Source organism: Mobula hypostoma, chromosome 11 (assembly GCF_963921235.1).
Source record: "Mobula hypostoma chromosome 11, sMobHyp1.1, whole genome shotgun sequence".
Taxonomy (NCBI): Eukaryota; Metazoa; Chordata; class Chondrichthyes; order Myliobatiformes; family Myliobatidae; genus Mobula; species Mobula hypostoma.
Window position 1 is genome coordinate 95,073,220 of NC_086107.1, and position 15,937 is coordinate 95,089,156.

At 54.4% G+C, this 15,937-nt stretch overlaps 1 protein-coding gene across 1 annotated transcript; it reads left to right on the plus strand.

Annotated features, from left to right (window-relative positions):
* The first annotated feature begins 750 nt into the window (after positions 1-750).
* Positions 751-12,010, plus strand: LOC134354357 (kremen protein 2-like). The gene is made up of 10 exons (XM_063063299.1): positions 751-823; positions 3,674-3,766; positions 4,478-4,658; positions 5,258-5,349; positions 6,277-6,401; positions 7,514-7,667; positions 8,165-8,497; positions 9,918-10,028; positions 10,536-10,608; positions 11,649-12,010. Exons 1-10 carry the CDS (start codon positions 751-753, stop codon positions 11,869-11,871), a joined length of 1,458 nt encoding a protein of 485 aa, XP_062919369.1. The 3' UTR covers positions 11,872-12,010.
* Positions 12,011-15,937: the final 3,927 nt, after the last annotated feature.

Genomic DNA, 15,937 nt, shown 5'->3' on the forward strand with positions numbered 1-15,937 from the left:
CACCTCTCCTGCCCCCACCCTCTCTCCTCTCTCACTCCCCCTCCCTTCCCACTCTTGCTCCCTCTTCTCCCAGTCCCTCTCTTTCTCCTTCACCCCCTTTCCCCCTTCGCCCTATCCCGCTTCCTCCCTCTCCTGCACGTTCTCCTCCTTCCCCTTTCTCTTTCATCCTCCCTCATTCCCTTCTCTCCCGACCTCCCACAGACGAGTAAGGAGAGCTCCGCCTCCCCACCCCTCCCACCCCCTGCTCCTCTTAAACAGGGAACAGGTGATGCCTCGTTCAGTCTGCCTGGATCGGTCCTGCACCCTGGGTAATTCCGCCGGCGAGAGAGACAGAGAGACGGTGGACGTGTCTGCCAGAGTCTCGAACAGACCTACATGCTCCTGGTGCCGGGTTGGGAACAGACAGAAGAAGAGAGGGTACCGATGCCGGCGGAGGGCAGGTGTCTCCGCCTTGGGGCTTGATCCGTTGCTTGTTCCATCGTGAGGACTCAGGTCCTGGGACACTGATTAGCTCCTGAGAGGCACTCCCTTTCTATTCCCCCCCCCCCTCCCTCACCCCTCTCTCTCCCCCTTCTCTCTCCCTTCCTCCTCCCTCCCTGTCCCTCACTGTCACCTCTCCCTCCCTCCTTCCTTCCCCATCTCTCTCCTTCCCCTAACATCGACAACCACTCTCCTCTTCACCCTCAATTTTGCTATTTTACCCTCTCTCCCTCCTTCCTCCTGTTGGGTGTTCTTCCAGAAAGACCAGCGATGAAGTTTGAACTCCAGCTTGTGATCTTCATCTATGTTCTGCTCCAAGAGTCTCTTTCACTGCAGCACCGAGGTGAGTCTCTATGTACACAGGAGTCAGACACAGAGTACATCTCCCTCCACACCGTCCCATCACACACTCCCGGGGTCAGACACAGAGTGAAGCTCCCTCCACACCGTCCCATCACACACTCCCGGGGTCAGACACAGAGTGAAGCTCCCTCCGCACCGTCCCGTCACTCACTCCCGGGGTCAGACACAGAGTGAAGCTCCCTCCACACCGTCCCATCACACACTCCCGGGGTCAGACACAGAGTGAAGCTCCCTCCGCACCGTCCCGTCACTCACTCCCGGGGTCAGGCACAGAGTGAAGCTCCTTCCACACCGTCCCTTCACACACTCCCGGGGTCAGACACAGAGTGAAGCTCCCTCCGCACCGTCCCGTCACTCACTCCCGGGGTCAGACACAGAGTGAAGCTCCCTCCACACCGTCCCATCACACACTCCCGGGGTCAGACACAGAGTGAAGCTCCCTCCTCACCGTCCCATCACTCACTCCCGGGGTCAGACACAGAGTGAAGCTCCCTCCACACCGTCCCATCACACACTCCCGGGGTCAGACACAGAGTGAAGCTCCCTCCACACCGTCCCGTCACACACTCCCGGGGTCAGACACAGAGTGAAGCTCCCTCCGCACCGTCCCGTCACTCACTCCCGGGGTCAGACACAGAGTGAAGCTCCTTCCACACCGTCCCATCACACACTCCCGGGGTCAGACACAGAGTGAAGCTCCCTCCACACTGTCCCATCACACACTCCCGGAGACGCACACAGAGTACATCTCCCGCCACACCGTCCCGTCACACACTCCCGGGGTCAGGCACAGAGTGAAGCTCCTTCCACACTGTCCCATCACACACTCCCGGGGTCAGACACAGAGTGAAGCTCCCTCCACACTGTCCCATCACACACTCCCAGGGTCAGACACAGAGTACATCTCCCGCCACACCGTCCTGTCACTCACTCCCGGAGTCAGACACACTCACTCAAAGGGTCAGAATCAGGTTTAATATCACTGGCATATGTCATGAAATTTGTTGTTATGTGGCAGCAGTATATTTCAATACATAATAAAATCTGAATTGTAAAAAGTATATACATATAAAAAGTTAAATTAAATAAGTAGTGCAACAATGAAAAGTAGTGAGGCAGTGTTCATGGGTTCAATGTCCATTCAGAAATCTCTTGACAGGGGAAGAAGCTAGTCCTGAATCACTGACTCCTGTACCTCCTCCCTGATGAGAAGAGGGCATGTCCTGGGTGATGGGGGTCCCTAATGATGGATGCTGCCTCTCTGAGGTACCACTCCCTGAAGATGTCCTGCCTGCTGGGGAGGCCAGTGTCCATGATGAAGCTGAGTTTACAACTCTCTGCAGCTTATTTGGATCCTGTTCAATGCCACCCCCCCCCCCCCCCACAATACTAGGTGGTGATGCAGCCAGTCAGAATGCTCTCCACGATATATCTGTAGAAACTTACCTGTGTCTTTGGTGACATACCAGATCTCAAGCTCCTAATGAAATATAGCCCCCCTCCCCTTCACCATTCCCTTCTCACCCTATCTCCTTAGCTGCCCATCACCTCCCTCTGGTGCTTCTCTCGCTTCCCTTTCTTCCATGGTCTTCTGTCCTCTCCCATCAGATTCCCCCTTCTCCAGCCCTTTATCTCTTTCACCAATCGACTTCCCAGATTTTACTTCATCCATTCCTCCCACCTTCCTGGTTTCACTTACCACCTCCCCCATCTTCTTACTCTCACCTCATCTTTTTTCTCCAGTCCTGATGAAGGGTCTCGGCCTGAAACGTCAATTGTTTACTCTTTTCCACAGATGCTGCCTGGCCTGCTGAGTTCCTCCAGCATTTTGTGTGTGTTGCTTGGATTTCCAGCATCTGCAGATTTTCTCCTGCTAAATGAAATATAGCTGCCGTCTTGCTTTCTTTGTAACTACGTCGATATGTTGGGCCCAAGTTAGATCCTCACAGAAGTTGCCACCCAGGAACTTGAAATTCCTCACCCTCTCCATTTCTGATCCCTCAATGACGATTGGTTCGTTTTCCCTTGTCTTAACCTTTCTGAAGTCCACAATCAATTCTCTGGTCTTATTGACAATGAGTGCAAAGTTGTTCTTGCGACACTGCTCAGCTAGTTGACCTCTCTCGCTCTTGTATGCCTTCTTGTCATCATCTGAAATTCTGCCAACAGTAGTTCAATTATCAACAAATTTTCAGGCGGTGTTTGAGCTGTGCTGAACCATACAGTCGTGGTACAGAGAGATTGGAACAATGGGCCATGTTGATAATCAGTGATGAGGAGATGCTATCTCTGTGGTCTCCTGGTATGGAAGTCAAGGATCTAGTTGCAGAGAGAAGCACAGAGGCCCAGGTTTTGGAGTTTTTTTTAAAATCAGACCTGTAGGAATGACTGTATTAAACACTGAGCTGTAGCTAATTAACAGTAGCCACAGAGTGAAGCTCCCTCTGCACTGTCCCATCACACACTCCCGGGGTCGGACACAGAGTGAAGCTCCCTCTGCACTGTCCCATCACACACTCCCGGGGTCGGACACAGAGTGAAGCTCCCTCTGCACTGTCCCATCACACACTTCCGATGTCAGACATAGAGTGAAGCTCCCTCTACACCTCCATTCTGCTATTCTATTCTGACCTGACTGTAGTCACTATTCCTGCCTGGGTTTTACGTGCAGTGGTAGTCAGGGTGTTGGTGTTATCTATTCATGCCTCTGTGCCCAACTGTCTTCGCCTCTGTCTGACTGTGGTTACAGTGTTGCTCTCTGTATCAATTTGCCTGTTGCTCCCACAGCGTTCATTCCTTGACACTCATTCTCAGGCTGTTAATGTTACAGACCTACTCCCGTATTCTGATAACCTTACGGAACTGCCAACGAAGAATTCCACACAACTGTCCCGTGATCAAATCAGAATCCCTACACAAAGAGGTGGGTGTCTCTGGGGGAGAGACGGGACTGTAGGGGAAGGAGGCAGAATCAGAGATAGGAAGGGGCACGGGGAGGGTTTGCAGAGATGGGGAGGAGGGGTGTAGGGAGGGCAAACATACACATACACACACACTCTCTCTCGTGCGCAATCTTTCTTGCACTCTCCCTCCAGTGCTCCCCTCTCTCTCTCTCCTGTGCTCCCCTCTCTCTCTCCTGTGCTCCTGCCCCCCCCCTCTCTCCCGTGCTCCCGCCCCTCTCTCTCTCTTTGTCCTGTGCTCCTTCCCTCTCTCGTTCCTGGTGTGTTCCAAATCAGGTGGATATGAGGATGGGAACTGTGCACGATGCTACTGGTGTGGGTCTGACCCGGGGGATATGGAGACACGAACTGTGCACGATGCTCCTGGTGTGGGTCTGACCCGGGGGATATGGAGACACGAACTGTGCACGATGCTCCTGGTGTGGGTCTGACCCGGGGGATATGGAGACACGAACTGTGCACGATGCTCCTGGTGTGGGTCTGACCCGGGGGATATGGAGACACGAACTGTGCACGATGCTCCTGGTGTGGGTCTGACCCGGGGGATATGGAGACACGAACTGTGCACGATGCTCCTGGTGTGGGTCTGACCCGGGGGATATGGAGACACGAACTGTGCACGGTGATGCCGGAGTGGGTCTGTCACTGGAATCTCTGACCTGGCTGATCTCCAGTCTCTCCAGGAGTCTCAGAGTGTTTCCAGGTGAATGGAGCCGATTACCGGGGCAACCAGGACCAGACGTCTGTCGAGAACGGGAAGCGGTGCTTGTACTGGAACGAAACGCGCCAGCACGCTTACAACACGCGTGTGTACCCCAACGGGGAATGGGGGCTGGGGAATCATAACTACTGCCGGTGGGTATCATGATCTCGCTCCCCACCTCGCATATTCCCCTTTTCCTCCACCGTTCCCCTCCTCCCCCCATCCTCCCACCCCCTTCTTTCCTCTCCTCCCCACTCCTCTTGCTCTTCTCCTTTCCTTCCACTCTCCCCTCACTCTTCTTCTCCTCCTCCCCATCCCCCCCTCCCCTGTCCATTCCCCCTCCTCCCCTCTCCATTCCCCCTCCCCCTCTCCATTCCCCCTCTGCTTCCCCTACCTGACTGTCTCCCCTCCACACGCCGTCCTCCTACTCTCCCCTCCATTCCTCTACTCCCCCGCCCTCTCTTCTCTCCTAGTCATCCCCTCCCCATCCTATCCTCCCTTCCCCACCCCTCACCCCATTACTGCCCTCTCCCTATCTCCCCTCTCACCTCACCCTCCCTCCTTGCTGCCCCGCCTTCCTCCTCACCACCCCTCAGCGCTCATTACCTCTACCCCCAACTCTCCCTGGTGGACTCTTGCACCCACCCCCCCAGCACCCTGACTGTCACCCCACCCCAGCCCGTGATGTACAGCCTCACCTTTCCCTCACCCCCCGAGGCTGACGGACTCTCGTCCCTCCCTGGTGTGGTAGGAACCCGGACGGTGATGTACAGCCGTGGTGTTACATCTCGGAGAGCGAGGAAGGCATTTACTGGAAGTACTGCAGTATCCCCAGCTGTACAAGTGAGTACCCTCACATCGTCGCTGACCCACTCGCCCCTTGCACGCTCACAAATGTATCATTTCTTGCTTCCTGGTTGACTACTGCACATCCACCAATGCACTAATTCCCTGCACACTCACCAGTGCACTGATTTCTACACACTTGCCAACACACTGAATTACTTTCTCACTCACTAATCTATTCACCTCTCACCAGTGCACCCATATCTTCTTACTAATGTGTGCATGTCTTGCACACTCACCAATGATTGGTTTCTTGTACACTTGCCAATGCACTAATTTCAGGCATGCTCATTTACACACTATTTTCTAGCATACTTGCCATGCACTGAATTCTTACCCACTGGTGCACAGAATCCTTGCACACTTGCCATTGCACCATTTTCTCACATGCTTGCCAGTGCGATGATCTCCTCTCACCAAGTGCCCTATGCACCAATTTTGTGCACACTCACAAGTGCAGTAGGTTAAGCAACACACATCAAAGTTGCTGGTGAACGCAGCAGGCCAGGCAGCATCTCTAGGAAGCGGTGCAGTCGACGTTTCAGGCCGAGACCCTTCGTCAGGACAGTAGGTTCTTGCACATACGCACAAATGTGCACATTTCCTGAACCCTTGCAAGCACACTTTTCTGTGCGCTAATTCCCAAATGCTTTCAGCTGCACCAACTCTTGCAGGCAAGAACACCAATTTCTCCACGGAAATGCAATAGTTTCTGGCACACTCACTCACAAATGTACTAGTTTCTTGCACACCCAATGCACTATTCCCTGTACACTATGCACTAGCCTCCTACTCTTACTCACAAATGCACACGTGCACCCCCTTTTGTGAATGCCCCCACCCCTACCGAACATGCAGCCTGTGGGGGGGGGGTGCAGACCGCTGCCAGTTGGAGCCCCACTTACCCCCCGCCCATCTCCACAGTGCCAGGCTACCTGGGCTGCTTCGTGGATACGGGGAGCCCGGCGACGCTGAGTGGCAGCAGCGGCACCTCCACCAAACTCACGGTCCAGGTCTGCGTCCGGTTCTGCCGCAGGAAGGGCTACGAGGTAGGCTCTGCCACGGACGGTGGGTGTGGGGAACCGTTCACACTCCCCGCTAGCAGTGCATGGCCACCCTGTATACATTATCACCTGTGTGCGTGCATCTCCCTGTATACACGCTCGCCAGCAGTGCATTCCGCACACGACTTCATACATGATTCTCCCCGTGTGCATGCAGCTTCCCGCACACATCACGCTGCCCGACCTGCTGAGTTCCTCCAGCGTGTTGTGAGTGTTGCTTTGGCCCCAGCATCTGCAGAGTATCATTGCCCGCGCACATCGCCCTGCATGCACACTCACTGGTGTGCACACGAATCCACGTGCAAATGCTCGCCAGCTCTCCTGCTGCAGTCCGCACCCCAGCTTTGCTGCCCTGTCTACGCGCATTTCTTCATAAATTATATTTATGAAATAGAATTTCTTTATTTTCCTGCAAGAAAACGAATCTCAGGGTACCATTTGGTAACATTATATGTATTATGACTTTGACCTCGTCGCGTTTGTACTTTCCTGTGGTCCTCACGGACTTGCATCGGCTTGCGTTCGGAGGGGTGCTGAGAGAACGTCTCGGCCCTGGTGGCGTCGGGAGGGGGAGCCAAGTTGCCTGCTTACGGGAGCAGGGCAGGAGTGGAGAGGGGCGCCCCTCCCCCCGCATTCCAGTGGAGTGAGAGCCGATGATAGTGCGTGTGTGAGTGAGAGTGTGTCTGCCCTTGTGTGCCCGAGTTGTCTGTGTGCATCACTTTGGTGTCTGTGTGTGTGATTTTGAGTGTGCATCTTCGTGTGTGAGTGTGTGTGCCAATCGTTCTGCGTCGTGTTAGTGTGTACCGGGGTGCTGAGTGTGCGAGGGGTGAGGATGGGCAGAGACCCCAGCCCCGAGATCCGTAGGAGGGAATAGGTAACGGGGTTGGGGTTGTTAGACCCACCATTGCCGCCCCCCCCCCACCGTAGTGCACAGTACAGGACGAGAGGGGGGCCTTGGAGAGGTGTGGTGAGTCAGAGAGGTGATGGGAGGAGGGAGACGTGAGTTGGACGAACGTTGGACGGGGGGGGGCGGTTGGCTGAGTCGGGACCACCAGATCTTCATCACCGCTCTCCCCCCCCCCCCCCCACCACCTTAGTTGGCAGGACTGGAGGCGGGATACGCCTGTTTCTGCGGCAGCCGGTCGGACCTGCGCGGACAGAGACGGACCAGCCTGCTGGAGTGCAACCAAGTCTGCTTCGGGCAGTCCAGCCAGCTGTGTGGGGGCGACGGGCGTCTCGGGGTCTACGAGGGTGAGTCTGGGGGGAGGGGAGAGGGGAGAAGGAGGGAGTGAAGGGGGGAAGGTGGGGAGAGGAGAAAGGGAAGGGAGAAGATCCCAGACAGGGGAAGTCTTTCTCAGGGAAGGGGAGAAGCAGAGGCTTGAGGGAGAGGGGAGGGTCACAGTGGATTGGGAAGGGAGGGACCGGGCAGGAGAATGGGAACTAGAGGACTGGGAGGGGGAAAGGAGAGCAGGGATTTGGAAAGGAGAGGATACAAGAGGGGTGGGGGTGGGGGAGGGGGAAGGTCCCAGGAGAAAGAGGGAAGGTGAGGAGAGAGAGGGGAGAGTGAAGGGATGGGGAGGAGAGTGGAGGGGGAGAGAGGAGATTGGGAAGGTGAGGGGGAGAGAGGGGAGAGTGAAGGGATGGGGAGAGGAGATTGAGGAGGTGAAGGGTGAGCAGTGTGGATTGGGAGGGAGAATGGGAGAGGGGAGGAGTATTCCTTAACCCTTCCCCTTCCTTCTCTCCCCCAGTGTCCGTGGGGTCATGTGGGGGAGATCTGCGCTCCCGCTCTGGTGTAATCTACTCCCCAGAATACCCGGATACCTACAAGCCAGACTCGGAGTGTTTCTGGGACCTGCGGCTACCAGCCGCCCAGGCCGTTGAACTGGACATCCGCCTGTTTGAGCTGCGAGAGGGGGGCGACCGGCTGGAAGTGCAGGAGGGGCGGACAGGGCTGCAGCTGGCCACCTTCGCTGGGGGGAGCTCCCCCCTGGGGACCCACCGCTTCCACGCCAGCTGGATCCGGCTCCGGTTCCTCTCCAACTCTGTCCACCAGGGTCAGGGATTCGCACTGGTTTACCGAGGTGAGATCTGGGGAAGGCTCACTCGCTTCACTAATCCCACCTCTTCACTCCGCCTCTCCCTCCCTCCCTCCCTCCCTCCAGTCCAGCCCCCAAACTCACTCCGTGCCAGTCAACAGAGGCTCCCTCAAAGTGTCATGACCCTCCCTCTTCCCCCTCCTCCTCCCCACTCCTTTCATCCCCTTCACACTGATCTACAGAGGCGAGATCTGGGTGGGGGAGGCTAGCTTGCTCCACACAGCCCCAACCTCCTGACCCTCTTCACTTCACCTCTCTCCTCCTTTATCTTCCTTGCCCCCTCATCACCTCTATTCCCTTTTCCCTCTCCCTCTCTCCCCCACCATCGCTTTACACACTCCTGGGTCAGACGTAGAGTGAGGTTCCCTCCACACACTCCTGGGTCAGGTATATGGTGACGTTCCCTCCACACACTCCTGGGGTCAGACGTAGAGTGATGTTCCCTCCACACACTCCTGGGTCACATGTAGAGTGACGATCCCTCCACACACTCCTGGGTCAGACGTAGAGTGACGTTCCCTCCACACACTCCTGGGTCAGACGTAGAGTGACGTTCCCTCCACACACTCATGGGGTCAGACGTAGAGTGACGTTCCCTCCACACACTCCTGGGGTCAGACGTAGAGTGACGTTCCCTCCACACACTCCTGGGGTCAGACGTAGAGTGACGTTCCCTCCACACACTCCTGGGTCAGACGTAGAGTGATGTTCCCTCCACACACTCCTGGGTCACATGTAGAGTGACGTTTCCTCCACACACTCCTAGGGTCAGATGTGGAGTGACGTTCCCTCCACACACTCTTGGGTCACATGTAGAGTGACGTTCCCTCCACACATTCCTGGGGTCAGACATAGAGTGACGTTCCCTCCACACACTCCTGGGGTCAGACGTACAGTGACGTTCCCTCCACACACTCCTGGGTCACATGTAGAGTGACGTTCCCTCCACACACTCCTGGGTCAGGTATACGGTGACGTTCCCTCCACACACTCCTGGGTCACATGTAGAGTGACGTTCCCTCCACACACTCCTGGGTCAGACGTAGAGTGACGTTCCCTCCACACACTCCTGGGTCAGACGTAGAGTGACGTTCCCTCCACACACTCCTGGGGTCAGACATAGAGTGACGTTCCTTCCACACATTCCTGGGTCAGATGTAGAGTGATGTTCCCTCCACACACTCCTGGATCAGATGTAGAGTGACGTTCCCTCCACACACTCCTGGATCAGACACAGAGTGGAATTCCCTCCACACCATCCCATCACACACTCCTAGGATCAGACACAGAGTGGAGCTCCCTCTACACCATTGCATCACACACTTTCGGAGTCAGATACAGGGTGAAGGATTGGGATTGACCCCTGGCCTCAGTCATACCAACCTGCCTTTGAATTTTGACCCAGGTCTGGAGAATGATGACGTCAGAACATGGACAGAAGCCCCAAGATCCTCCCCCACGGAGACCAAGGGGTTGGAGACCGGACGTTCGAACAGGATGATGACCGGAATAGCAGGTATGGGGATGGAGAAGGGCTGGGGGAGTCACTCCGTCCTTTCCCCCCCACCACGCTCCCCCAGGAACACAGAGGCGGGTACTAGATGGGGCAGAAAGGATGTTGTGGAATGAGGGTGGAGAAGGGGGGGATGAAAGAGAGGAGGGTTAAAGGAAAGGGGATAGGGGAAAGAGGGGCTGAGGCGGGAGAGAGAGGAGGGTGTAGAGTGTCGGCTGTGAGTGAGGGATGGTAGTGAGAGTGAGGTGCAGGGAGGGAGGGGGTGTGTCCCCAGTCACTGGGAGCTGCAGCAACACCTGATTCACCAGAGGGGTGAGCTGTGAGCAGGGAAGGAGGCACCATGGGTTGGGTCGGAACCAGGTGTCGTCCTCTGTCCCTGTGTCCCTCTTTCTTCCTGCCATTCTTGTCTTTGGCTGTTGCGAGAGTGTTGTTTGGGGCGGGTAGGGAGGATCATCGGGGGGGGGGTCTCCTCCCAGGTTCTAACTCCCTCCCATTTCTCTCCTGTTCTAGCCTGGGCCATGTACACAGCCGTCACTCTAACAGGCATCATTATCCTTGTCACAGTGTGTCACCTGCACAAGAGGTAAGACTCACCGTCCTCTCCCCCGTCTGAAACTGGGCATCAGACACACTGTCCTCTCCCGTTCCCTCACCTCCAGGGTCTGGGCATCAGACACACCATCCTCTCCCGTTCCCCCCCCCCCACCCCCAGGGTCTGGACATCAGACTCACTGTCCTCTCCCCCCGTCTAGGACTGGACATCAGACTCACCGTCCTCTCCCGTTCCCCCTCCCCCCCGCAGGGTCTGGGCATCAGACACACTGTCCTCTCCCGTTTCCCCCCCCCACCCCCAGGATCTGGGCATCAGACACACCATCCTCCCCCGTTCCCCCACCCCCAGGGTCTGGACTTCAGACACACTGTCCTCTCCCGTTCTCCCCACCCCCACCCCCAGGGTCTGGACATCAGACACACTGTCCTCTCCCGTTCCCCCACCCCCAGGGTCTGGACATCAGACACACTGTCCTCTCCCGTTCTCCCCACCCCCACCCCCAGGAACTGGGCATCAGACACACCATCCTCCCCCGTTCCCCCACCCCCAGGGTCTGGACATCAGACACACTGTCCTCTCCCGTTCTCCCCACCCCCATCCCCAGGGTCTGGACATCAGACACACTGTCCTCTCCCGTTCCCCCACCCCCAGGGTCTGGACATCAGACACACTGTCCTCTCCCGTTCTCCCCACCCCCACCCCCACCCCCAGGGTCTGGACATCAGACACACTGTCCTCTCCCGTTCTCCCCACCCCCACCCCCAGGGTCTGGACATCGGACTCACCATCCTCTCCCCTGTTTGGGACCAGGGGTCAGGCACACTGTCTTCTGCTCCACTCTGGGATTTGGCATCAGACTCAACATCCTCCACCCCCTTTGGGACTGGGCGTCAGGCACACTGTCCTCTCCTCTATCTGGGATTGTACATCTATCTCTTCTCCTCCTCCCTCTGTGACTGGATGTTGGACATCTACCTTTCCCCTCGCCGCCTTCTGCCTGTGTGACAACCCTGTCTGTTCTCTTCCACTGACATTTCTCCCCCCTCTCTCCAACCATGCCCTCCCCCAAGCACCTGCACTCGAATTCAGCAGAAGATGGCGTTGGGCCTCTTGGCATTGAGAAGGCAGTCAGATCTCGGCACTTGCCACACCACCAAAGGCTGGGCAGTCACCTACAAGCATTCGACAGAGGTCCTTGTGGGGCCTTCCACAGCCCAGAGTGTGGGGGCTGATTTGGCCTCTCCCGACACCCTCTCCAGCTCCTCTCTTAAATCCCTCCTCAACAGCAACTAGATGCCCCCTCTCTCCCCACCAGGGGTTGGACACTGATATCTACGGTACCCACTCTCTCCCTCCCCTTCCACTCTCCCGTCTCTTCTACCGTGGGAGAAACACTTCAAGCTGCCTCCCCACCTGAGAGAGGTGTGTGACAGAGAGAGAGAGGCACACAAGAGTGCCTCGCAGAGGTCTCAATGGAGGGGAGGGAAGAGGAGAGTGTTCTGGAGCCAGGGTGGGTGGGGAGAGGTTGATGCCATTTGGCCCTAGAGCATCAGAGGCCAAGGAGGTGGAGGGCGCAATGTGGTGCCAATGGAGGACCTTGGGAGAGGTACGGTCACATCAAGGACGTGTGTACCTGTAACCTGCTGTTGGCTGCTAAAGATCCAAAATCAGACATGGCATCAAATATACTAAATCTGAATCAGAATCAGGTTTAATATCACAGGCGTACTTCGTGAAATATGTTATTTTGCGGCAGCAGTACATGATGATAAAAAAAGTATAAATTATGATAAGAAGTTAAATTAAAAGTAAATAGTGCAAAAATGAGAAGTAAAAGCAGTAGTGAGTTAGTGTTGATGGGTTCATTATCCATTCAGGAATCTGACGGTGGAGGGAACAAAGCTGTTCCTGTATGCCTTTAGGCTTCTATACCTTCTCCATGGTGGTAGTAATGAAAAGAGGGCACGTCGTGGGTGAGGGGGTCCTTAATGATGGATGCCACCTTTCTGAGGCATCACCTTTTGAAGATGTACTTGGTGCTGGGGGAGCGAGTGCCCATAATGGAGCTGGCTGAGTTTACAACCCTCTGCAGCAATTTCTGATCCTGTGCAGTGGCCCATCCAACTGGACGGCGATGAGAACATCAATCAAACATGCGTCGGGTAGAAATGTTACAGTGGAGAATACCATTAGAACTAGTCCACCCGAGAATGAAGTGGTCACGCTGTTGCTGTACTGAGGTAGTGATTACGGTCGTGCCGGGCGGTTCAGAAACCAAATGATTGAAAGGAAGTTGCTGCTCCTTAACCTGGTGGTGTGGCACTTCAGGCTTCTGTAGATGGGAGCTGTGAGAAGATGGCATGGCCTGGGTGGTGGGGATCGTTGATGAGGGGCATTGGTGCTTTCTGTTTAAGCTTATGAAGTTTACTTTGATAGGGTCGGGGATTCTGTGATACTTGTATTATTTAAGTAGACGCCTGATTCGTGTTAATCGCGGGGTCCTAGTTTTGAGAATGTTACTTCTCGCTGTGTACCTTGGCCAAGCCACCGATGTTCTTCTGGAATTAAGAATAAACTTTCCTCTTTGATAGTGCTGCTTTTTGAGGCTTTGCTTCCTGTAAATACTACTGACGGTGGGGAGGGGATGCACCCGTTACTGTCTGTGGCTTCTTACATTTCTGCATATTTGAATTGCTGGGCCAGACCGTGATGCAACCAGGACACTTCCAACAGTGCACCCGTAGCAGTTTGTTAGTGTTCGGTGATAAGCCAAGCCTTCTCAACCTCCTAAGAATGTACAGGTAGGGTAGATCATCAGGGACTTTTTCTGTGTGGTCAGGGTATCGAACACAAGAGGGAATTCAGTGGATAGTGTGCATTCTCGTTGCCCGGCAGGACAGATGATAGATCGTCAGGGCCCTGGGGTTTGCTGTAGAACAGAGAGACCCAGGGTACAAGTATATGGTTTCTTGAGAGTGCAGTCACTGGAAAGGGGAAGAAGGTGCTTGGCACACTGGCTTTCACCATTTGGAGCACCGAGTACAGTGGTCGGGATGTCCTGTGACAGCTATACATCAGTGAGGCTGCACTTACTGGGAGTAATATGTGCCTTTCTGGTCACCCAGCAATATGAAGGTGGAGAGGGTGGAAGAAAAATTCACCAGGACATTCCTGGGACCGGAAGGCTTGAGTTGTAAGCGGAGACTGGGCAATTTGGGACTGTTTTGCCTGGGGCAAACGGAACTGAAGGGGTGACCTGGCAGAGGTTTATAAAATCAAGAGGGGCGTAAATAAGGAGGGTGGTCATGGTCTCTCTCTCTCTCTCTCTCTCTCCCCCCCTCACCCCTCTCTCCCCCTCCCCCCTCTCACCCCCTTCTCTCTCACCCCCTCTCCCTCCCTCTCTCTCCCTGCAGTAGGCTGTGGAGAGAGGAAGGTGATTTAAAGGGGACCTGAGAGGTGAGATATTTCACACCAAGTGTGAGTGACATTTGAAATGAGCTGCTACAGGAGGTGGTGGAATCTGATGCAGTCACTGCATTTGTAATGAGCTCCTCAGGCCTGTGTGGGGCGCCAGAGAGCATTAGGCGCTGAGGCTTTTAGAGCACCTGAATTGGTTAATTGTTTAATGAGAGCCGTTAATTGTTTAGAGTTCATAGTGTTTTTCTCAAGCGACTCGCTCTTTGTAATGTGCTGTCCTGGTGCTTTCTGTTTAAGCTTGTTAAGTTTATTTTGACAGGCTTCGGGATTCTGTGTTACTTGTATTATTTAAGCGGACGCCCAATTAGCGCCAATCATGGGGTCCTAGTTTTGAGAATGTTACTTCTCACGGTGTCGCTTGGCTGAGCCAAATTTCTTTTGGAATTATTATGAATAAACTCTTGTCGCCGTCTCTATACAACAGAGTCTGTCTTTCCTCTACCTATGAGTTCTGATATTGTCAGCGCACATCGTGACAGCGTTTAAGAGGCATTTAGACAGAAACAGCATGTACAAGGGCAGAGTCGGAAAACAGGTGAGAGGGATTGGGAGGGAAGGGGTCCATATGGACGTCCTGGGCAGAAGGCTGTACAACTCTGCCATCCTACTGCTTCAGGAGAGAGATGTGATGGACGCCCTCCTGTCTCACTCTTTGCCTCAATACCTGGAGAACTGAATCAGTCTCAGGTGAGTGACGTGCATCACAAAATTTATTGTCTCGTAGCAGCAGTACAGTGCAAAATATAAAAAATTATTAGTGATCTCCAGACTACTTCCGGTGCCACGGGCTAGTGCGGGTAGGAATGGGGTGATAGCACGGATGAATGAGTAGCTGAGGAGATGATGCAGGGGACAGGGCTTCAAGTTCTTGGATCATTGGAACTTTATCGGGGGGGGGAGGGGTGACCTGTACAGGAGGGACGGGTTGCATCTGAACTGGTGGGGAACCAATATCCTGACTGGGAGGTTTGCTAGTGTTGCTCGTGAGGGTTTAAACTAGTTTTGAAGGGGGCCAGGAACTGGAGACCCAGGTCATTAAGAGAAGGATCAGACCAGAAGGTGGATGTCAGGGAAAGTATTGAAAGGCAAAATTGAAATAACAGGTATGATGGATCAGATAGTTTGAAGTGTGTATATTTTAATGCTAGGGCTATTCTGGGTACGGGTGATAAACTTAGAGCATGGGTCAGTTCAAGGAGCTATGATGCTGTAGCTATTACTGAATCTTGATTGAGAGACGGGCAGGAATAGGTGATTAATATACCAGGAGCTGAGAGGTAATGTTGCAGCTATATAGGACCCTGGTCAGACCCCACTTGGAGTACTGTGCTCAGTTCTGGTTGCCTCACTACAGGAAGGATGTGGAAGCCATAGGGTGCAGGGGAGATTTACAGGAATGATGCCTGGATTGGGGAGCATGCCTTATGAAAACAGGTTGAGTGAAATCGGCCTTTTCTCCTTGGAGCGATGGAGGATGAGATGTGACCTGATAGAAGTGATGAGAGGCATTGATTGTGTAGATAGTCAGAGGATTTTTCCCAGGGCTGAAATGGCTGCCACAAGAGAGCACAGGTTTAAGGTGCTGCGGAGTAGGTACAGAGGTGATGTCAGGGGTAAGTTTTTTTTACTCAGAGTGGTGAGTGCATGGAATGGGCTGCCGGCAACGGTGGTGGAGGCAGATACGATAGGGTCTTTTAAGAGACTTTTGGATAGGTACATGGAGCTTAGAAAAATAGAGGGCTATGGGGAAGTCTCGTAATTTCTAAGATAGGGACATGTTCAGCACAACTTTGTGGGCCGAAGGGCCTGTATTGTGCTGTCGGTTTTCTATGTTTCTATGTTTTTGAAGTTTTAGAAAAGATGATGGAGGAAGTAAAAGAGA

Bases quoted from the DNA above. Each gene is read 5' to 3' on its own strand.
- LOC134354357 (XM_063063299.1), top strand. From the start codon at position 751: ATGAAGTTTGAACTCCAGCTTGTGATCTTCATCTATGTTCTGCTCCAA. The intron at 3,767-4,477 runs GTGGGTGTCTCT...GCTGATCTCCAG, and splicing joins CAGAATCCCTACACAAAGAG to TCTCTCCAGGAGTCTCAGAG. The intron at 6,402-7,513 runs GTAGGCTCTGCC...CCACCACCTTAG, and splicing joins GCCGCAGGAAGGGCTACGAG to TTGGCAGGACTGGAGGCGGG.